This window comes from Drosophila simulans, chromosome 2R (genome assembly GCF_016746395.2).
Source record: "Drosophila simulans strain w501 chromosome 2R, Prin_Dsim_3.1, whole genome shotgun sequence".
Lineage (NCBI taxonomy): Eukaryota > Metazoa > Arthropoda > Insecta > Diptera > Drosophilidae > Drosophila > Drosophila simulans.
The window spans coordinates 17,986,109-18,009,260 of NC_052521.2; the positions used below are offsets into that span (position 1 = coordinate 17,986,109).

Sequence of the window (23,152 nt, forward strand, 5' to 3'; positions counted from 1 at the left end):
CATAGGTTTTTGTTTAAATACATCTTGATTTTATTTAAGCGACATATTTGTAATAATCTTATACTAAACTTAGAAATTACTCCAAACATTGGTGAAAAGCGTAAATACAAATACATATATATAATACAATGTTATGCAATATAATTGCTCGAAGTTCAGAAGAAATAAATATTTCGAATTTCTTTTTCATTTTATTTGGCACAAAGGACTTCTCTACAGCTAAGAAATTTTCCGAGTTTTTGGTTTTTAAGTTGCCAGCCGTATGGGGGTTTAGGTTAAGGATTTTTTGCGAAAATATTTACAAGAAGAATGCAAAATGTCAAGCTTGCATTTGCATCAACGGAAACATAAAATAAATCTGGCTGCCGAGTGAAACAGTGCTTTAAGAGCATTTTTGTTATAAGCACACAAGAATGCCAAAAGTTGCCTCGGCAACAGCAGCATCAGAAGAACAAAAAAAAACAACTAAACAAAAATTGTATTCCTATTTATTTGGCAACTCGCTCCGCCTCTCCGTTTGTTTTGTTTGCCTGAGTGGAAATATAAAAATTACTTCGTTTACATCCAGCAGCAAGGATACAGCAAGGATAAGCGACTTGGGGAGCGAGTCCAAACGGGTCACGCAACATTCTAGACAAAGTAATAACACTTGACGCACGTCTGAGCTTCCGGCTTGTGTCCGGCCGGAGAACGTGTCCACACAGAGAGAAAACTGGCTGGCTTTTGATTCGTCTGATAAACCAATAAGCTATCTATCACAAAGCCTTACAACTTAATCGGAAAGAAGTCAAAGGTTTAAGATATAGTAGCTAATATTAACAATAATATTAACCGTATACATGAGTGAGATGACAATGTACAACTTAGTCATAGATTTCTCTCTGTGCAGCTCCACCGAGTTCTTGGAGCATGCCCATCCCTCCTCAGGTGGTGAAAACTAGACGAAACTCTCCTGACGTGTTAAATTGAATTTGAGCAGCGGCGACGCCGACGATTTGGCCTTGGTTCTGCTGCCGGAGCTGGACATGCCACTGGAATTGGTCTGGGTTTGTGCCTCGGGCGTCTGATGGCCACTGGAGAAGGAACCGCCTGGCGCCGGAGTGGCCTGCAGCAGCTGCTGTTCCTGTCCATGGGCACGGAGCAATTGTCGCGCCAACTGGGATATGTCGCCGCCGTAGCTGCTGTCCAGGTGCTGCTGCGGATTGGCAGGCTTAAGGGCCAGGGATTGACGCAGCAGGTCCGGCAGATGCCACTGCTCCAGGAGCTCCGCTCCGAGGGTCGGCGAATCGCTGGCCAGCCGGGTCAGGGTGTGCAGAATGGTCTTGATGGTGCGGCGCTGGGCATCGCTTTCCGCACGTGAGCCGTAGGTCTGGTAGAATTCCGTTTGGTACACGGACGTGATGAAATTTATGATGACGCCGTTGGCCAAGTGGCTGTGGCACTTCTTGTTCAGCGACATGTTGTGCAGCATCCCAACGATCTGCTCCTGTGCGGATGAAATAAAACAGAGGGCGAAAATGTTGATGAGCAAAAAATAAGCAACTCTAAGTGGTCTGTGTGTTTTTTTTTTTTTTTTTTATTCGTTTATTGAATCCTTATTCTAAACTATATACTATACAACATATAACATTTATGAGGACAAATCCAGGACTCCCCGCGGTATGGCCGTGAAGCATTGCTTCGCGAGGACGATCAGGATTTGCTCACTCGTGGACCCTCCTGGCTCTCTCGGCTCTTCTGAGCTCGGTGGTTATCGCTGCGGCGAAGCTGTTGACCGCTTGCCATTCCGCCTCCCCCTGCAGCATGAATGGGACTAGGTTGTCCGCATTCAGTCTGCCGCCAAGTACGGTTTCCAGGGAGCTCCGTTCCCTAGTGTATTTACCGCACGAGAAGAGAACATGCTCAGCTGTTTCGCTCCGACCACCTCCACACCATGGACAGTCATCCGCATCCTCGTGTCCAAAGCGCATCAGGTAGCTGCGAAAGCAGCCGTGCCCGCTGATCAGCTGCGTAAGGTGGAACGTAATGTCGCCGTGCTTCCGCTCTAGCCACGGCTTGAGGTTGGGTATCAGCTGCTGCGTCCAGCGACCCTTGGGCTCGTTGGTCCACCTGTGCTGCCATGACTCCAGGGTGTGCTGCCTTGCTTCAGCTCGAATTGCCTTCTTGACGCCGGGGGAGAGTCTTCGACCGTGGGTTTGGTTGAAGACCACTTCGTTTTCCTTCGCTAACAGGTCCAGAGGCGGTATCCCTGCGATCACCAAAGCCGCCGCGTTAGACACTGTTCTGAAGGCGCAGCAGACACGTAAGGCCGAAAGTCTGTGGGTAGCATTTAGGCCCTGGGCGTAGCTTTCGGTACCAAGCGCTTTTGCCCACACCGGGGCGGCATATAGCATGGTCGCTCGGGTGACGCTCGTCAGTAGCCTTCTGCTCGCCTGTTTTGGGCCTCGGGAGTTCAACATTATGTTTGAAAGCGCCCGATTTACTCCTGCTGCTTTAGAGTTAGCGTAGGCAAGGTGTTCCCGGAACGAAAGCCTGGTGTCTATCATGACTCCCAGATACTTGATTGCCCGAGTGGAGGACACCTTGGTACAGCCTACTTCGACGGTGGCCGTCTCCACCGCTTTCCTTGAGCTAATCAGGACAGCCTCAGTCTTCTCCGGCGCCAGCTCTAGCCCCATTGAACTGAGCCAATGTTCGATGGCCCTGATGTTTTGGTTGCAGCTTTCTTCGGCCTTGCCGGGATACTTGTCAACAACGAGCAAGGCCACGTCGTCCGCGAAGCCTACGATCTCGCTCCTCCCGACCAGCGGTAGACGAAGTATCCCGTCGTACATGGTGTTCCACAGAAGCGGGCCGAGGACCGAGCCTTGTGGGACTCCACCGGTGACCTGGTGCCTGAAGACGCCTTCCGACGACTCGCACAGTAAGACCCGATCAGAAAAATAGCTGCGTATGATCCTGGCTAGGTAGGCTGGGACGCTGAAGCCAATTAGTGCTTCTAGGATCCGGTCCCATCTCGCTGTGTTGAAGGCGTTAAGTGGTCTGTGTGTGTATATGTACATCTGTATGTATGTATATTGCGGAATGAAAAATCGTGGCCAAGATTGCGAAAAAATTGCTTTGCAAATGCACAAATAAATTTTACGAGCCGGGGCCTGAAGAAGCTTTCAATAAAATTGGCCAAAAAATTTGAAGGAAATCGATCTGGGGAAAACAACCCCAAGGTCAGGTTCGCTTCTGGAGCACATAAATAAATAGTTAGGATGTTTGGCAGTAAAATTGTTAAATATTTAAATATTTACTGCATTAGACAACACACTGCGTTAAGGATTGGTAATCTAAAGAATCTAGATACTTACGTAGAGAAAGACGCTTGTGCCGCAGGTCTGGTGCTCCAGGGTGTCGATGAGCCGGAAGATGGCCTCGTTGGACATGATGGAGTAGTGGGAGGTGGCCTCCATGCGGCTCAAGTTGTTGAGGGCAGCGGCGCAGAGGAGCAGCGTTTGGGTGCAGCACTCCGGCTGCAGGAGTGCGGCCAGACCGGCTACCAAACTCTCCGCGCAGTCCCTCAGACCGGGAACCCTGTGCTCCGATCCGTGCCAAGCGGCGGTTATCTGGGCCAGCAGCGAAACTGCCTCCCTGCGCTCGATGGCTCCTCTCTCGCCGGCGGATTCCACCTGCAGAATGTCCCTCACAATTTCGATGCCTCCACAACTGCCCAGTTGATTGATCGCTTGGGGAGCACAGCACAGGGTGGCCAAAGCACGGAGTGCCAAGGCCCTCACGGAGCTCTGCTTGTGATCCAGCACCACGACGAGCAGGGTTCGCACTGCCTCGTTTTGGACGAAGGCATCGGATAACGACGCAAATCCATCATAGTCAATGTTCATCAAGGTGGCTACCATATTTATATTGGCCCGCAATAGCAGATCACATTGACTCTGCTCAATGCTGATCACCAGGACGCGAACCAGTCGCTCGAAGATCAGACGCAGGGTGATCAGGGTGTGCCGCTTCAGGAGCTGCACATCGTCCAGCAGAGATTCGAGATTGATGTAGTGTTGTCGCTCCAGCGAGTACCTCGTGTCCTTGCTCACCGTGCGGATCTGCTCCAAGTGCTGCTCATAGCGTCTCCTTTCGATCTTGGCATCGTTGAAGAACACACCTCGTCGCTCCAGGGTGGCGGTGAAGTCGTCCAGGTGGGACAGCAACTGCGTGGCTCCGGCAAGGGCTTCCGGCAGAGAACTGGCCTGCAGTCCGCAGAGAATCCGCTCGCTCCGCTCGAAGTGGACTTGGAGCGACAGAGCCTGCTGCTGCAGTTGCCTGACCAGCTTGCAAACCGCACTGGTGGTGATGGTGTAGTTCTTGTATGCCTCCTGCGCAATCGATTTATGCTGCAGGGTGCACATCACCTCCGGTTCGCCGGCCCAGCGCTGCTCCGACATCCAGCTGGCCACGGGTTCCGGGTGCTTCTTGCCCCGTTTCGCAATCTTGGAGCCACTCTTGGGTGTGCTGGTGCTAGCCGTGAACCGCAAGGCTCTGACTCTCAAGGGGGAAGGTTGCTGCTGGAGGCTTTCATCCTGCTCGGTGGCTCCAAAAGTCACCGTTTCATTGTTGTACGGCGGTGGCGCCTCACCCAAGTAAACAGTTTCATTGTTGTAGGGCGGCGGTGGTGCTATGACCACCTCCTCCTCCTCGCTGGCCGAAGCCGCTTCCGTTTCCGGCATGGGCTTACGCATCAGTCGCCTGCGGCGTCTTATGGCCGGACGCGGTGGTGAGTCCTCCTCGGCCTCTGCCTCTCCATCGTCCAGCTTCATGCTGTCCAGCTGCTCGAACAGACGACTCCGACTCGCCTCCAGCTCCGCATCCTCGGCATCCTCATCCCCCGACCTCGCCTTGGGCGTAATCTGGCCGCTGGTGAAGGAAATTCGACGCGTGACACTGATCAGCGGCGAGTAGAACGACGAGTTGCCCACTCGGCGCACCACCGTTGGTGGTGTGGCCACCGAATGTACGGATGTGGGCGTGGCCGCGGGCGTTTGCTGCTTATCGGATTGTGGCGATGGCGGGGATAAGTGCTGCTGATGCTGCAACTGATGCGATTCCTCATTGTCCGAGAAGCCCGAGTCCTGCAATCACCCGAAGAAAAACAAGACCATTAGCGCACTGAATTCGAATGGTTAAGGGCTTAAATGAATGCCAGTTTCTCGCATGGAACCTTGTTTTCACTCCCAAGATTGGTAGAACCCAATCTTCTATTCAATATCCAGCTAACTGGAGCATATCTTATTACAAAATTGTATGCAGCAAATATAATTAGATTTTCATTTGATACTATCTATGGGCTCTACTCCATTACATTACATTGCTCTACTATACTCGTAATAAAAGGTCCATAATGCTGGCCAAATTGAAATGCCCCAGTGGGCTCGGGGTATCAAATGGGATACCATCGATATGCGCTCACCTGACTGCGCAGACTGCCGGGGCTATCGTGCTTGTGCCAGGATAGCTTGGAGCTGTTCTGCTCGTCCTCCACCTCCTGGATGCAGGACAGATTGCCCAGGGGGCCGAGGGATGCGGGCTGTCTTTGTGGGTAGTTGGATGTGCTGCTCCCGCCGCTGAAGCTCGAATAGAAACCGCCGCTGGTCAGGGAGGACTGCTCGGATCCCCACCAGACCTTGCTGTAGCTGCGCTGAAAGGACATACCTGTAATGGAGAAACAGAGACGGGCAATCATCAGTGGTGTCCATCATTTAAATAAATTGGACTCATTCGTTTAACAGGCTTAAATTCATTAAATTTAATGCAATTGCCGGTCTGGCTGGCTGGTTTGGAATGGAATGGAATGGACTGGACCGGGACTGGATTCATTGCCAGCACACGGATCCCCAATCTGACCATTTGTCCAGGTCTTTCAGGGGTCATCGCCCCCTCGTTTGGTTGTTGGCTGAAAGGGGGAGGGGCATTGCACACACATGCCTGAACATTGGCTTAATATCCGTTACGAAAAAATTAAATTTCCGCCAGGCGATACAAATCATTATTTTAATCAATGAAATTTCCACCTTGCGACCTTGTGAACCTTGTGACAAACCAGCATTTCTCAGTGTAGAGAAGCACAATTTGGTTTTTGGAGCAATTTAAGGAGCTCCAAGTTTCGGGCGGCCATCAAAATGACATTTGGCATATGGCCCAGTATACATTAGTGTGCAATAATTTCTAAATAATTGATGTGAATGCCCCAAATTGTGGGCATTTATGCAGATTTTACAGACCAAATCTGTTGAGTTACAGGCATTGGCATACAAAAGGGGGCGGAACCACCTGCCCCATTTTGTTGGAAATGCAAATGATTTTCGAGGGTGGATGGGGGGGGGGTTTTTTGGAAAATGAACAAAACATTTGGTGTGCGGCATTCGGGGCTCTATTATGCAAATGGAATAAACTAATTATGCTGCTAAACAATTTTCGTGTGACATTGCAAACCGAAGTCGTGTTTTATTTTGTTTAATTTCTCGTGGTTTTTGCACTTTGCAGCTTACATATTTATTATACTTTGTTGTTTTCGCCATAATTACATAATATACCATTCAGCAAAGGGGGGGCATCGTGCACTTGTTGGTGTGCAACTGTTTGCGTTATGCATGAGTGGGAAAGTTTATTTTTCAGTTATGCATGCCCAGTGAACTCTGACCTACCTCACACCCCGCATCACTCACCATTCTGGCCCTCAAATGGCATTTGGTCAACTGGCATGGGGGTGACTCCTTCCCACTGCAGAGCAAATATTGACAAAGTGCTTGTTTCAAGTAAACAAATTGAAATAAATAAATGACGAAACACTTTTTATGCCGGCACTTTCGCACACATTAACACACTCACACTTCGGCACACACATATTTATTGAATTCATTAAGCAATTAATTAAAATTATATTCAATTAGCATAAAAGGCATGGCCATAAAAACCAACAAATATTTGCGGCCTATTCACAGTTTAAAGTGCAATTTTTAATGTTTCTAACGCCTTTCATAATATCACAATATCACTTTTTTTGCGCCATCCTCTTTTGAATTATTTGAGTAGCAGCGAAGTTCATGACTTTTCATATTTAACCATTAAAGTTTATAAAATCAAAGTAATACTTGATCCAGAGATGCAATCCCCTTCTTAAATTGCCTCAATTGTGCCCATAAAACCCCATCAAGATGCCGAATTAAAGGGTGCACAATTTAAAACCACTGCCCATAGGACGCGGGCTAATTAATGGAGAGCTCTGCCATCCGCCCAAAGCCCCCATCACCCGTTTAAATCGCGGGTACGCGGCTGAGTCCTGCGAAATCCTTTCGAATGGACAATAAATATTGCACAATTCACGCTCGATGGCTGAAAGAGGCTTAACAATGCAGCAAGGCGATAAAAATTAACGGCACTTAATAGCAACATTGAAATCATTAAGTGATTTATGTCCAGCCACGGGCAGAGCTCCAATATAAACGTCAGCGCCCGTTGGTCCCCCGAAGGACGATCGTCCTTTTGGGCAATAATACGCGCTCGCATCGATATAGGTATTTATTCTCGTTCCTTTATTTACATGAGCATCTTAGAATACGTAAACGCACTTTATAATACAGCAACATACACATATAGTAGACAAAAACTGAGTTTCACATCGTCTCTTCTCAACCCTTTTACCAATTTCGATTGAGCCATTCGCTTGTCGTGCACAGTAATTTCAAAAATTAAAACAAACTTCAGCTAAGGCAACACGCTAACAAATTCTCACCGAGTAGAAGCCAAATAATAATTATAAATTTGAGTAGGCACCGGGAATCCCCCAGCAGTGTGCATGTGCGGTGGAGAGTGGGGGGCGTGTCTGGTTGGCAGTCAATTAGCACGGGCGCCACATAAATTTCAATATCGAATACGTATTCGCTTTTCGGTTTTGTGTTTAATCAAGATAAACGAGCTCGTTTTCAGAATTTCGCTTTTTGGGCGTGGAAGTGACGCTTTCACCTTGCAGACACACATACACATTGGGCTACATATACATGCTCCTGCTGCTGCTCAGGATTCCTTTCATATCCCGCCGAATCCCGCTCAGGAAATCAACGCGGCAAATCGTTGAGCACGAGCGTGGACGTGTAGCTGGGCGCCTGGATGTGGGCCGTCTTTGTCGTCGTCAGCATGGTGGTGGTCGTCATGGAGGTCTTGCCATTGACATCTGCGTGCACCACATCCTGCCCGCCCTTCGTCGGCGTGTCCACCCCCTCCACATAGCCGACCGTCGTGACCTGAACACTCGTCTTTGTTAGGCGGTGGGTGCGCAGCTTGGGCAACCGCGAGCTCAAATCCGTTCCGGTGGACTCGTCGTCGCTGTAGTCGCTGGTCAAGGCGCTTCCTGTTCGCCCGGAGCTGTCGTACGAGTATTGAGTGTGATATGTGCTGCTGGGCTCTCCGCTGCCTCCTCTCGTGTTGCTTCCTTCCCTGAGGGCCACCTCCGCCTCGCCCCGATTGTTGTTCGACTGATTGCTGCTCCTCTGCTGCTGGAGCGAGCTGGTGGAAGCGGCGGTTATGTCCTCCTCCGAAATGTCATCAAAGGCCGGCGGCGGCGTCGACATGCCCGACAACGTCATGATCGGCTGACGAACTGCATTTGTTGGTGTACTCAATGGCGGTAAGCGCGATGCCGGCGAGCGCAGTTGCGTGGTCGAGGTTTTGCGCTTGGAGGGGGAATGTTTCAGTGGAAATGTGGGCGTCTTCTTGAACACCTGTTTGCCCATGGCGTCCTGGAAGCGCTTGGCGTAGAAGGAGGGTCGGCACACAGACACCGTGTCTCCGTTGTACAGAATGCTCTTGAATGTGTGCTCCAGCTTCTTTTCCAGGCGATACGACTGCAAAATGTCGATGATGCCGATGTACAGGATCAACCGCTCGTCGTTTTCAGACCGAGCCGGAATGCCGCCGGCGGGTACGTCCTCGTCCTCCTCGAGCGGCACATCCATATCAGCCGTAATGGACTCCAGTGCAGTGGAATGGGCCACCAAACGCTGACGATTCATACTGCGCGTTCGATTCAGGGCAGCTCCAGCCGAAGTGCCCGGTATGGAGGCGTATGAGGCCACCGCATGGAGCTGATTCTGATCAGCTTCCGGAGCATCGTCGTCCGGATTCAAGGAAGGTGGTCCCTGAGCTGCGCTTTCCTTGCGCTGCAGCTTGGCGCGCGCATTTAGGATTCGCTCTTCGCGTTTCTCCTTGGCGGCCAGGTCCAGGTTGTGGATTCCCACCAACAGCGAGTAGTCCATAATCTGAAAACTCTCCAGCACCATACAGTCCCGCTTAATGGTGCTCATCAGTGCATTGTACTTGTCCGTCTCCAGGAATATGCCATTCGGATGGTGCTCAGCAAAGTCGAGGTCCTTGAACGTGGGACTCGCCTTTTGTCGCTCGGCCTTGGAGGCCTTTCGCCGGAAGGAAGATCCCTTCAGGTCGTACTTGCAGTGCATCTTAATGTCTGAGGGCAACAGGTTGTTCATGGCCACCAACCGCACGTTCTTCGAGTTGTAGTGGAAGCAATACAGTCCGAAGAACTTGGGCAGCAGCGTTCGAGGATTCTGCGATAGGTTCATGTAGTAACCGGGCAAAAGTTTTTGCAGGAACTCGCATTCCTTCTTCTGAACCGTCTTGATAATGAACTCGTCGTCGGTCGTCAGGTAAAATATGGAACCAGAGGCACCCGGATTGGAAAGCTCCCTCAGGGGAGACGCACACATGGACATGAGGAAGTCATCTGGTGCGATTCCGAACAGATCTCGGAAGTAGCGAAAGGCTATGGGTGCGTAGACCTTGAAGCGGAAGTCGTTGTAGTGATGGGCAGGTGTTATGGAGGAACCATCTGGCGGAAACGAAATCGTTTCCATTTCCCAGAAGTCATTCATTAGCAGATCCCGCTTGGGCTTACTGGCCAGGCTGCCCACCGTATGCTGGATGCCCAGCTGTATGGAGCCCATGATTTGCTTGGACTGGATCTTCTTGTAGGTCACCTCACCGCCCTCCGCCACTCGCCGGTGGCCCAGCTTCTTCTCGTGCTTCCCGCCCGTGGTGGAGGGATTCCGGGAGACACTGGCATCCAGCGTGGAGCTGGCGCTTCTGAGTTTCGAGGCAGGCGTTTGGGTGGCAGCTATGCTGTTCAGCTCCTGCTGCAGCAGCGATGTGGTCTCCTGGCCTCCGTGCGCCATGGCGGCGTCCCTGAAAAGCTGCCGAGATGTTCCCGGCTGCAGGCTCATGGGTGGTGGGGTGCTGGGCGAGGCCTCCTGGTCGGAACTTGCGACCTGAGCCGGGGGAATCTTGACCGGCGTAAGCAGGCTCTTTTGCTCCTGCTCCAGCTGGCTTTCCAGCGGTTCATTCTCATCCTCTGGCTGATCCTTTGGCCTATCCTGTTTGCCAACCGGCTCCAGTTCCAGTTCCACGCGGGTGTCCATTTCCCTCTGGGGATTTCCGCTCTCTGCGGAGGAGAAAACCACTTATTGCAGTGCCGCTCAAACAGTACAAAAGGCATTCAATTGCAGCTCGATTAATGGGCGTATGTGTGTGGGTGTGTTTATGTGAGTCTGTTTGTGTGAGTGGATGAGTAAGTGGGCTTGAGTGGATGAGTAATCGATTAAGCCAGGGGCAACAATTGTCACGTTCGCACACACATATCTCACAGTAACACTTTAGTACAACTCTCAGTGTGGCAACTCGAGACTTTGGCGCACCTGTTGCTTATCTTTTGTTTACCCAAATGAAGAGCGGCTACAGCTAAAACAACAACAACATCCACATGCCAGAAGGCAAAAGTAATTAGCCCATGGTCAATTAAAAGCTGCGGACTCTAAAACTGTAAGTTCTTGGCAATAAAGATAAAATCACAATTGCGTGAAACCGTATGCAATCGCTCGAAATTGCAAAATGCACCTGAAAACTGGTAAGTAGACAGCCGAACTGAAATTTCGATTGTTTGCATATGGGAATTCCAAATAACCGGCAGACACGTTCAAATGCATAAATAAACGTACAACTACACTGGGAAAAATTCTGTTCTCTCAATTTTGAATACAAACACAGTGAATTTTTGATGTGTAATTTATAAATTTAATTTAATAATATTATCCATTGCTAATCTATTTCTTTTTCCAACAAAAAACTAAATATTTTCTCTCTCTGCACGAACAAATGGGAAACGTTTGCTGAAAAACACAAACAATTAAGGCCGAAATCCACAAAATTATTATAGGAAAGTCATTATTTTGTGTGTGGCTTGTTGTATTTTGAAAAATGGAAAATGAAACCAAAACATGGCCACGATGGGCGTGGCAGGGGGCGCATCATAAGTGGGCGGTGGGAGGCCATTCAGCTGGCTCGTGTGTGTTTATTTTCGTAAACTTTTAGATTGTCGCTCGGCGGATATGTCGGCGGCATCTCCTATATATCTTTCCTCGTGTCTGTTTTTCCTTTTTTTTTTTAATATTTATCGCACGCATGACACGCCAAATAGAACAAAAACAACAATAATTGTACGTTAACAACGGAAAGTTTTGCCAAATTCAGTGAATGAAACTAAACTAACTGAAATGTGCGAGGCTGGTTGCTTTATTAGCAATAACGATGGATCTTATTTAAATGGAAGAAGTTCCTCTAGAGTTAATAACTTGCCACTTGACCCTCGTTTTCGTGGTTGTTGTTGTTGCTGTGGCTGCTTTTGCCTTGGGACCATTTGTTGTGAATTATGAGCTTGCAATTATAGCGTTTTGCTGTTTTTATTTGTAATTTAATTAGCGTACTTACACAGAAATGCTCGAGGGAATAGTTTGCTAGAGGTCAAAAAAACCAAAAGATATCCAGCGAAAAGAGATAATTATTTGCCCTCGGCTGTTCTCTATTCCTCTCTGTCTCCCTCTCTTTCGCTCGCTTTGTGTATTCGTTGATCGGCTCAAGGCGCGTTTATCTGCAGCGCTCTCTCTGTCGCTCCGCCGCCGTCGCAGTTGTTGTTTCTCGCGTACTTCCTCCTTTTGCTTCCCCTTTTATCCAGCTCTTTCGATTTCCACTTTCCGCTTGATAAATTGCTTTCATAATTTACAACAATATCTCAACGAATTTGAATTCTCCGTGCACACCTGGTTTATTGTGTGTGGTGTGTGCGTGTGTGTTTGTGACTGAGGATGACGTCGTCGTGCGGCAATCGTGCATATTCCTCATCAAAGTGCCGCATTTTGCATTTTCCCACTCCCACTGCAATCGGCGATCGTCGTCCGCCAAAAGTTAACCCGATTTTTAAAAGCCTTCTGCTGCAATGTATCCACTCCGCGAACTTAAAAGCCAAGCGAAAATCAAATATTTCTCGGCAAGAGAAAACTGTTGATGAGTCGTTCGCGCAGAAGATTTTTACGCGTGTTATCGTTTATCGCCTGTGCTGGCGTTAGTGAATTTCGTGCTGCGCGGTATATTTTGCGGTATTATTTCATTACACTGATACTTTTTTTTTAATTTCTGCTAATTTCCAAGTTTCCCACCAGAGAGAGAGTCTTTGCTGATCAGCAACAAAACGCAGTGTTGTAAAGTGCCACGTACACTTGTCATATAAATTTTTAAATTCTGCTATAAAATCAGTTACAATCGAAACTACTTGTGTTAAAATAAGTGAAAATTGTTCGGATTAGTAGTTTCTAAATATTTAATAAAGATATACAATAGAAACAGTTTTTAATGCTATTTAACTAAGCTTCGTTGCATTTTAAGTAGCTTGATTTAGGATTTAAGATCGAAAGCGAGCCGTGCTATTCATTCTATATTTGGAAGAGAAATGTTTGGATATCTAGACTAAAATAATAATTTCATTTTTTTCCCAAGAATTGCTTTGCGGCTGAACAACGCCAATCTAATTAGGGAACACCTACAAGGCGACTTCCCTGCCGACGGCGCAATTCTAATTGGATTAGCCAGCGAAGCCGGCCAAGAAGGCATTTCAGGACCCTCTGCCCTTGACCACTGAATTTTTCTGTGGTTCGTCTGTCTCATTACCACATCCTCCCCTGCCACCACACGCCGTTTAAATTGATTGAAAAACAGCCCCTCAATCGATATTTATATCTATGGGCCAGTCATGAGTAATTCTAATAAACGCTGCTCATTAGTAGGCAAAGGCAAAGTAATGTAAAAAATGTTTAGCTAACAATCCGGTTTCCACGAGGAGAAATAGCTGAGCTGAGATGCGATGAGTTAGCCCCATTACAAAGTCACAAATTGCACTTAATTGGGTGTGTTGCATAGTGTAGAAATTGATGTACATTAAAATCGTGGCTAAGAAAATAAGAAAATTTTCGGAGTTCGTTGTGCTCTTGCCGGCCAATTAGGCACAAAAGGCAGTCGAAATTCATATGCAAATGCCTAATAGAGTTGTCAGCAAACAAGTTTGCGGCCAAATAAATTTTTAAAGTCTGCGACAATCTGCCAATTAATTTAAAAATAGAGACAAAATAATTTATGCACTTCAATCTGAGAAAAAAGAAAAAAAGCAACGGAACTCTTGCCATATCGCATGAAGATATGATAATGGTTCGTTATCGAAAGCATTTCATAATAAATAAATCAAGAAAAAAACAGACAAAAAGCGAGGGAAGCGTGTTGAATAATAAATTTAAGTTCTGGTCAGTTTAAAAGGTACGAATAATGGGAATTGCATCGCAAAATTCAACTGAGAACGGCCAGCGAAAATACAGAAATTACACAGAAAATGTTAATCATGATAATTAAGTTAATATGCGGGGTGGTTAAGTGTTAACTGAACTTGGCTCATTGGGGTCAGCCGAACAAATTGAACACAAGGTGAAATGGGGGAAAGTTGGATGGGGTGGATGGGGTGAATTTCCCCGCTCGTAACCCCGATTAATTAACCAAAAGTTACGGTCCAACCAGATCAAAATCGATTGGACAAAGGCCAGAGCATTGATTAATCCGGCATCCAGCATAATTATTTTAATAGTTTTGACATTTAAACGACAAATTAAAATGGAATAAATGCAAAATAAGCGTAATAAATTTTAATTGCTTGCCACGCCCCTTCCGCGCATCATGTGCGCCCACTGGCAGCTGTTGCATTGATTATAATGAAATTATTATTTATTTATATCGCATCTTTGCGCCATTGCATAATTAATTGTTGTCGTTCGAGTGGCAAACAATTAAATAATAAATCAGTTTTAAACAATCATTTAATTATGTAAAAAAAAAACTGAATGAACGCATTAAAACCGTGCAATTATTCAAGTCGCGGCAGCCATAATCCGTTCAATAGAATCGACCATTGTTGCAAAATGTCAAACTGACACATGAGTGGCAAAAAACAAAGAGTTGCAAATGGATTAGCAAATGCAATCGAAATGCTCCATTTCGCGACATTCCCTGACATTTAACCGACCTGTTCGATGGAAAATCAATAAACTAAGCCAAATTAAACGTTAATCCCACTCAATTGGACGACAATCATCATTGCTCTGGCATTTCCCATCTAACGGTAGCAACATATCGGACTGGCATTATATACATCTACGTATCCACTGCTGCTGCCGTCGACACCAATTGTCAATGATATCGATCTCGTGGCCGCCACAGGTGAGTGACTTCCAGCACCGACTGGTTTCCACGTCCAGACGTCCAGGTAATAACACCTCTCCCGATGACCGCCGTAATGGCCGGTGTTTAGCACTCTAATGGAGCCATCGAGACCGCAGAAACGCTCTTAAACTGGAACTAGATCAGTGAAATTATGCGGTGCTCCCTTGATTATTGCAATTAGGAGCGGGCAAACTGAAATTAGGGAACTCTGCGAAACGCCACAATGCGGTGAGATTGAAATCGTGCCACTGATATATTCTGAGGTTTCCAGCTGAGTCGAGATAACAAGTAGTCGGGGTGGCGAAAGCCAACCTCTTCGAATGCATAATATGATTAACATGTATATGACCAACAAAAACACTCAAAGAAACTTAAATGTTTTCTTTTACAAAAGTATTTTTATCAAGCTGGATGTACATATATTGAATGCATAAAAGATCTTAAATAGTAAGTTGGATTATGAATTCATGATATTATTTTATGGCAGTAAAAAATATTTATGGAATATAACACTGTGATGATATTTTTAGCTCCAACTTGAATGTTATTTAATCGAACTGCCTTAGAGGTGACTCTTTCCTAGCCCAGCACACTATCACATCTGTGTGCACACTTTTCTTTACCCAACCCAATTAACGTTATCCAAAGCTGGAGGCTTAGTCACCAGCACCCCCAGCTCATTCATTCACCATCAACCTGATCAGTCACCTTAGCCCACTGCCTCCCCCAATTATACGATACGTACGTATCTCAGGCAGTTATGTATCCACTCGGTATCCCCAAGCGCACGGGTGACTCATTTGGGGGATCTACGTTATAAAGAACATTCGGAGAAAAGCGAACGAAATCAGTTTGCGGTCTGACGACTCTGACTCTGGGAGGCTCCTGAGTCATAAAACGCGGCTTAGCGAGGTCCTCGAATGAGCAAAAATAAAAACCATTGGAATTTACTTCAATGAATGGGCGGAGGTACATAAATATATATGTCTGTAGTTTGTGATTATGTGAATTAAGGCATGTGTAATTACGAGGGGCGTATGCGAAGTCGTATTGAATATTTGTGTTTATTGATAAGCTTATTGGGGTCAAAGGGGACCATAAACAGTTATCTCCTCTGCTTCCACATTCCGAATGTGCTTTACGGTTTATTGTGGCCAAAACTTACCGCTTTCCTGTATAAACAATGCCGAGGTAATCCCAAGTTTGGCTTATGCTTTTGTTGTTGTTTCGGCCGCCACTGATGGATAGTAAAATGTGTATTTCAAGCACGTGTCATTTGATTACTTTTGGGCACCACAAAACTTGACAGTGCGTATGTGAAGTGGGTGGCTGGGTGGTGGGGGTGCTGCACCCACAAGACAAAGCGTAAATAGTTTAACACTGCACAACGGTAAACACAAGGCGACACGACACTCAACGAACGTGTTAGCCCGAACGATACGTAAACAATGCTCGAACACAAATATCTCGCGACGATCGCAGCGGTTGCGTCTGCGTGCTTCGACTGCTGGGAATCGAATGAGCGGCTGGCTACAGACTTCTCAGACTTCTCAGACTCAGACTTCTGATTCCCGGGGTGGGAGAGCAGTAAGCCGGAGAGTCGGGTCAAATTACCTGGGTGAGTAAGGTAGGCAGTGCTGGCAGCTTGACTACTTTCTAGCTAAGGGTATCCAAGACAATGTGTCAATTAATTGCATACTTTGATTTATATGTCTTGAGGCACTCCGAATTAAAGTATTTTTAGCTGCTATTATCAGTATCAAGTTTTTATAGTTGATCATAAATCAAATTGAGGAAATATCTGCATTTCTAGCTCTTTTATTTGTGCATCTAGCTAACTTTTAGCTACTCTCTACACGGGGTGTGTTATCAACACTTAGCGCTCTCACTTCTCTCTCTCTTCCGCTCTCCCTATTTGTTTAATAATAACGGGCATAATGAAGAGCATTGTTCGCTTTGTCGCGTTCGTTGTTGTAGTAGTTGGTGGTGGTTTATGCGCTTTTGTTGCTATTTCTTATCACTCGCTCCTGTCTTCCCTCTCGCTCTTTTGCGCCAGCTGTTCCGGTAGCATTTTCAAAGGTGCGATCTCTCGCTATCTCTTTCATCAGCTACGCATGCGCAGCTGCCTGAGATTTTGGATTTTTGATTAGTTTCGTTTGTTATTGTTGCTGCGATTTTGTGCGAATTTCGGGCGCAATTTCAAGGCAGTTATCTTTTCGTTTAGACTATTTCAACCCTTTGGTATTTCCGTTTCGAAATTTGTTTGGTGACTTGCGCAAGTTTGAACACTTCTGGGTGATAAGATTACCCGAAACTTTTTAATGTCCAGAGTGAATAACGCCCATTCATGAACGCTCAGTGTCATAAAACGAAAATGTGCACAAATACACAGTGTTACACTGAAATTATGAGCAATCGACAGAAATTAGGCAATTGAATAATTGGTGCAAACACTATTAAAGCCATAAGAGTTCGATCGCCCACCCGTTCGTCGGTGAAAATAATTAAGAGGAGCCCACGATGTGTTTTCTCTTTTTTCACTATTGCCAATTTGAGATAGTTTCCAAATTGCGAAACTAACTGAAACAAGCACTGAGCAAAGTAAGCAAATTAAATCCACAAACAACTAATGAACGTAGTGCACTGTAACGAACAAATGAAAACAATGTTTCGCTTATGAAGGATCGAAATTCATAGAATAAAACCATTCAATACTGTATCTCGTTTAACATCGGTATGTTATTGACACCTTTAAACAAATTTTTACAACGCGCAGCAAAAATAAAATCGACAATAAATGATATTTTCGAATAGGTATACAAATAAATCGTGTCCAAACGCAGAGTTTTAAATCATTAACACAATGTGAACTAAACAATCTGATTTGACTAATAATGGTTTGGGCCGAAAACTTTGAAAAGCACAATCAATTGTCATTTATTGACATTTGTTTATTTTATTTGCTTGCTGACAGCTATGCCCAACTTTTTGTTTATACGAAATGCCATGGCATTGACCCCCAAACTTTTCAGTGTGGAGCCTCACAAAATGAGACAGTTCTGGGGAGCTAGCGGAGTTGGAGTTCAGAGTGCACACGGATGGAATTTCGCCCCATTCGTTGTCAATGTAATTTGTCAGTTCAAAGACCCGGTGCAGCACGAGGACTCCGATTCCAACTACAACTAGTTGTCGTGCCATCCAGCCAGGATGCAAAAGGACCCCGAATCCTACGTGCAAGATGTTTACATGGCGGCGTCGCCCTGACAAATGTGCCAAGTGTGCGGACGTGCGCCCAGGTCCCAGTTCCCAGTTCCCAGTACCCAGTTTTCCAGCTCCCAGTTACCGGATCCCAGCTCCTAGAGCCCAAAAACGCAGATCCCCGAGTCGAGTGCAGCTAAAAAAAATGTAATCAATGTATTTTTGTCACGTTAACGAAATGCACGAGCCTCGCAGCTCAGCTCAGTTCAGCCGGCGCAGCTGCCATAAAAGAACACTGAGAGAAATTAACAATTAACACTATTTAGATGTGCAATTTATACATACCATACAAGTGTTATCTTATCTTAAGAATATTTCTAAGAACTGTAAGTTCCAAGGCTTATTCCCGAAACTAAAACTCATAGCACACAGATCTTTTTTCTCAGTGTAGCTTCACTTCCTTCGTCACCGCTCGAACAAACATAAATTGTGTCTGTCTTCCATTCTGTTTGTCGAGCTGCCTGAATTTGCACGGCATGACAATAACAAAAACAACACAACAACCATAGTAAGTACTAGTATGACTGCAACTACAACTACAACCGAGCTACAGATGACGGAGAAGAATGAGTCGAAATGCCGGGCAGAATGCACAAAGGATTGTCAGGGAGAAATGTCACGTCGTTTGGCAGCAATTATCCCCAGAGCCCAATGAGCATTGACTGAGCGAATGAGTCCTGCGTCTGCGAAGGATTCCGGTTGAGATTTGGATGCTGAGACTGAGGCCCGAAATCTAGACGGCAGCTGCCAGACTTTGGCGCGAGCTACAATGCAATTGCCGTACAGTGAGCACTCGCTAAGGGTTGCAGATGCCGAGATTTACCTGAGTTCTGCCTGCCTTAAGAAGTTCACGCAATATATAGTAATATACATTAAGAAAGCAACATAACATTCGTTTAAAGACTGAGCTAAACTGTATTTCTCGACACTTCAAAAAGGATATTTGCCACAGTTTCTTGAGTTATGAGTTACATCAAGTTTTGTTCTGCCTGTTCCATAGCTCAATCCCATATAGCACATAGGTACTACGGGTATACATCCCTCTTTCGGTGGCAGTGATGTGTGCCTTATGCCACGACTTCCTCCCCGAAAAAAAGCAGAGCGATGAGCGAAGAAAACTTAAGTGCATTTGTGCCACTGCGAGTCGCGTCGTCTGCCAGCTGTCTGCACCCCTGCATTGCTATTGCTACCCCCATGTGTAATTAAGTCGAGCATTATTCGATATGCTGCACTGCTGAAATTTATGGGCACATGCATTTGCTGGCTATTTATAGACCGAACTAATGGCGCATCGCTTCTGGAGTTCATAACCTTACCTATGCATAACTTCGTTTGCCCACAGTCGAATGTTATCGAACTGGCACAATGGGTGGATTGTATTGCGATACTGTTCAGTGGGCCAGTGTCGAAAGAACTCTGGATTTATTTTGACAAATGGGGTTTCTATAGGTTTCAATTCGTGTGCGCTGTTGATGATTAATGGGGCAAGCCAACTTGAGTGGCATTTAACTATCGCTGTTATCTAAGGCATACTCAAATCGGCTAGTCCAAAGGCTCATAAAACTAGTAGATAACGTGGATGCAGCCCTATGGCTCCAAGTATGTCGATAGTGCCGTTGTAACTCAGCTGTGCCCTTCGTGATAATCAGCAAACTTTCAGAAGTTATGCAACAGATCGAAAAAGTGCTACATACCAAAATTCAAAGCTCTCATGATACAAGTTTTAGTGATAAAGGGTTTTTCTGAATAAAACGCTCTTGGGAAGAATGAGTAGTTGTAGACTAAATTAAGAGTTCATTTAACCGCATATTCTAATCCGCAGAGAGTCAGCTTAGCTCGCTTTCTGCGGCATATTTGCAGCATGAGTTCAAAGAGCTATCTGTGAAAAGAAAACAATAACCAACACTCTCGGATGTCGTGAGTCACCGGCGAAGTTTCTGTGTGTCAGCGCGCGAGAGAGAGACGCCGCAGATCGCGAAGTGATTAACTTCTGTATCTGACAGTCTGAAATTCACCTTTCGAAGTGCCAAGTTTGCGGAAATCGTCGGTATAAGGAGTATGGGTAAATATTCGATAGCTCGGCGGATCGAAGCGGCGGAAACCCGACGCCTCCGCAGGCGCCTCAAGTTGCACTTGGCGCTGGCTCAGCTTTTCTTTTTTTGCGGAGCTGCCTTCCTTATCGCCGCGTCTGTGTCATCAGAAGGCGCATCAGCAGCAGTGGAAGTGAAGAGCACGCGGCAGCAGTAAAGAAAATAATTTAACGACCGACCGACGTAGCGAAATCGAAATCGCGACTGGCAGAGAAAGATAGAAGATAGCAACAAGTCGCTGGCAGCCCGCTTGTTTACCTTGAGTTGGATGTTCGTGGCGGCGGAACCAGCAGAAACTCTAAACTTGCAGCTGCAACTCTTATCAGCAGCGCAGTGCATTGACATTGTTGCACTTGCTGTTGCTGCTGCTGGTGCTGCAGTTGTTGTTGCTGCTGCTGCTGCTGCTGTTGCTGCGGTTCTATTGAGCGCGTGGTCAAAGGCTTTTCAAAGACTTCGCAGCAAACAAGCATTAGCTAATTCGTCTGATTCAACTTTGAATGGAGGGTCTGTGAACATAAAGGCGTTGGTATACATGACTTTAGGTACTTTACTTCAACTTGGCGTTGAACGAGTGAAGCTGCATCGCGCTTGTAGTGCTTTATTGAGTAGATTTTCTTTAAAAGAACTTAAGATATTTAAACTGATTTTGTTTTACTTTCCTAGGGCTGCTTAAGTACTTGTTAAACAGCTTAATACGCCTATTGTTTATCCTCAAAGTTTATACTAGTATTTTCTCTGAGAAAATCTGACCTTTTTGTCGCACATGCCACCTTTCTCTCTGACTTGACCGCAGCGTGTTTATCCGCCTTAGCAAACTGTGGGATTACCATGGATGTCCTTGCTCGCGAGTGGGCTGGCTGCTTATTAAGTCATAGCCAATGCTGAGGGCAAAGTTCAAAGGCACTTGGCGCCCACATAAGTATGCAACGCGCTCATGTTTGTCTTGAGCGGTGGATGCATCCTGGCCCGGCCGCACGTTGTTGTTCTTGCTGCAGCTGCTGCGGCTGCCTTTGTGTGCACTCTCATAATTTACTATTTTAGTAGCTTACACGCACACATACAGACACAGTGGAGGAGCGGCTTTGTTGACTTTTGTTTTAACGCCTCACACACACACACACACATAAACAGACGCACTCTCAGGACGAAGGACTCGCTCTCATGCACATGCTTCACTTGACGCACATTGTTGTTTAAACTGGCGCTGGGGGTAAATCACACAATTTATAAGTGTGGACCAACAGAGCGGAGCTGGCCTATCTGCAAGAACAACAATGCGGCGATGGCGCCTGCCTTATATTAACAAGCCAAAAGAATGGAAGACCGCGAAAAGTGGAAGGATATAGGCGATGGGCGGCAAGTGGCGGGTGGACGGAATAAAACTGTTGACAGTGCCGCGAAACAAGCGAAAAAACATTGCATAAACTCGGGCGCACGCATCCCGAATGAGTAAGTGAGATGGCCATGTGGCGAAAGAGATAGAGATGTTGTGGGTGCACGACGGTGAAAGGATAAAACGGGGGGTGTGGGGGGCTAGCGGCACTGGGCGACAGCGAACACTTAACAAAGTCTGTCCAGTTTTTAAGTGTGAAATGAAGCAAAAAATTCTACTGTTCAACAAATGCTATAGATATAATTCCCACGTGGTTATTCATGGGAACTACATATGATCTATCGGTTAAGCATTTATTTAGGTAAAATTTAAAAGTGGTACCGATTTTAAATGTTTTTTTTTTTAAGTGTATAAATGGATTTATGCTGCGGCATGTAATACCATGGCAGCTCGCGAGTTGGCGCTTTAAGAAGGCCGCCGAAAGCAAAACTCTTTTCACTTTGCCATTATGCGGCTGGTATAAAAGGGGGGGACGCGGGATTGGCGGGCTTTGGAGGATGTCTTGTGGAGGGGGTTTTTGGGGGAGGGGGTCAGAGCGAGCGCGTTCTGTGCAATAACATATGTTTTCGGAGGCAGCGAGGATTATGTAACAACTCGCTGCATTTGAACAATGTTTACCCCCCGGCCCCATCCCCCCTACCATCCGTTGTTCTGTCCAGCAGCGAAAAGAAAAGTGGCGGCATTGGGGGGGCTTGAGGGGGCGGTACTGGATGTGCTTGTGTGCGTGGCAAAGCCAAAATATTTGAACAATTTGCGCTGTAGATTTCTTTGGCAGCCGCAAAAGCGAAGCTAACAGCCTTCGCTTTACATGTGTGTGTGTGTGGCAAAGAAAGTGTGAGAGTGTGAGTGTCGCATCCTTTCGCCTCTCTCTCTCGCTCCATCTGGCCCTCTCTGTCGCACTCGCACACGCACAGACTGCACTCGTTTAGCATCGTTAAGCTTTCCACTTTCCGCTTTTGTATGCCGGGCCACATTTTTCGTGCTAATATCGTTAAAATGTTATTACAACGTAGTTTTTGCTTTAAACTTCCCGCCTTCCCCTGCCCCGCTGACATCCTGCCGCTCTCGTCCTTTCTGTTGGAAAATTATCGTTAGCTCTCCGTTCCAACCGCCCCCCTGGATATTCTTTCATGTTTCTGGGCTGGATTTTCGCTACATCGTGTAAAATTAATTGAATGTAGCTGCACCACTGAGCCAGTGCAGCCAGATGGCCAGAAGCGGATATAAGCCAGGATCTGGCCAGCTAGCCAGCCAGTGGGCCATGTAATTTAGATGCTCGGCTGCCAAGCCAACTTAAGTGCAGCCCTAGTTAACCCTTCCAAACTGCCTTACATCGGTAGTTCAAAAAAAGTGTGTTTCAGATCAAAAAAAAATGTCCGTAATCATCACAAATAATCTTTTTCGATAGCTGTAAATGTGCCTCAATTGCTTGCTGTGAGTTTTTATACGAAAGTTTTTTGATATATAACACTTTTTTCTTTAGTTTTTCTTTGGGTAGTACTTAAACAATTTGAACGCATTGTCAATATTCACAATTGCCTATAAAGTCTTTGAACTTTTTCAAAACTTGCATGGAATTGACACGACAGAGTTAAAAAACCAACTTATTTCTTTTCCTGCTTAAATGAGAAGGCGAGAAATTGAATTTTTGTTGGTAAACATTTTATTGGTCGATTGGCCATTATTTTTTTGAAGTTAAACAAACCTATTACATGTTCAGAAAGTTATTTGCATAACACTTTTTTTTCTGGCAGTA

At 46.2% G+C, this 23,152-nt stretch overlaps 2 protein-coding genes across 4 annotated transcripts; both read right to left on the bottom strand.

The window, feature by feature from the left end:
• Window positions 1–9: 9 nt before the first annotated feature.
• On the bottom strand, window positions 10–16,221 carry LOC6735442. Of its 2 annotated transcripts, none has more exons than XM_039291313.2 (4): window positions 15,821–16,221; window positions 5,468–5,709; window positions 3,360–5,129; window positions 10–1,486 (listed from the first exon to the last, which is right to left on the bottom strand). In XM_039291313.2, exons 2-4 carry the CDS (start codon window positions 5,705–5,707, stop codon window positions 938–940), a joined length of 2,559 nt encoding a protein of 852 aa, XP_039147247.1. In that variant the 5' UTR covers window positions 5,708–5,709; window positions 15,821–16,221; the 3' UTR covers window positions 10–937. The 2 variants fall into 2 exon arrangements, with proteins under 2 accessions (XP_039147247.1, XP_044778306.1); XM_044922371.1 differs by lacking the exon at window positions 15,821–16,221 and adding an exon at window positions 11,830–11,917.
• LOC6735443 (phosphatidylinositol 4-phosphate 5-kinase type-1 alpha) lies at window positions 7,563–11,969 on the bottom strand. 2 transcript variants are annotated; one of them, XM_016181479.3, is made up of 2 exons: window positions 11,830–11,969; window positions 7,563–10,507 (listed from the first exon to the last, which is right to left on the bottom strand). In XM_016181479.3, the coding sequence occupies exon 2, from the start codon at window positions 10,482–10,484 to the stop codon at window positions 8,112–8,114; it is 2,373 nt and encodes a 790-aa protein (XP_016028749.1). In that variant the 5' UTR covers window positions 10,485–10,507; window positions 11,830–11,969; the 3' UTR covers window positions 7,563–8,111. The 2 variants fall into 2 exon arrangements, with proteins under 2 accessions (XP_016028749.1, XP_044778307.1); XM_044922372.1 differs by lacking the exon at window positions 11,830–11,969 and adding an exon at window positions 10,783–10,801.
• Window positions 16,222–23,152: the final 6,931 nt, after the last annotated feature.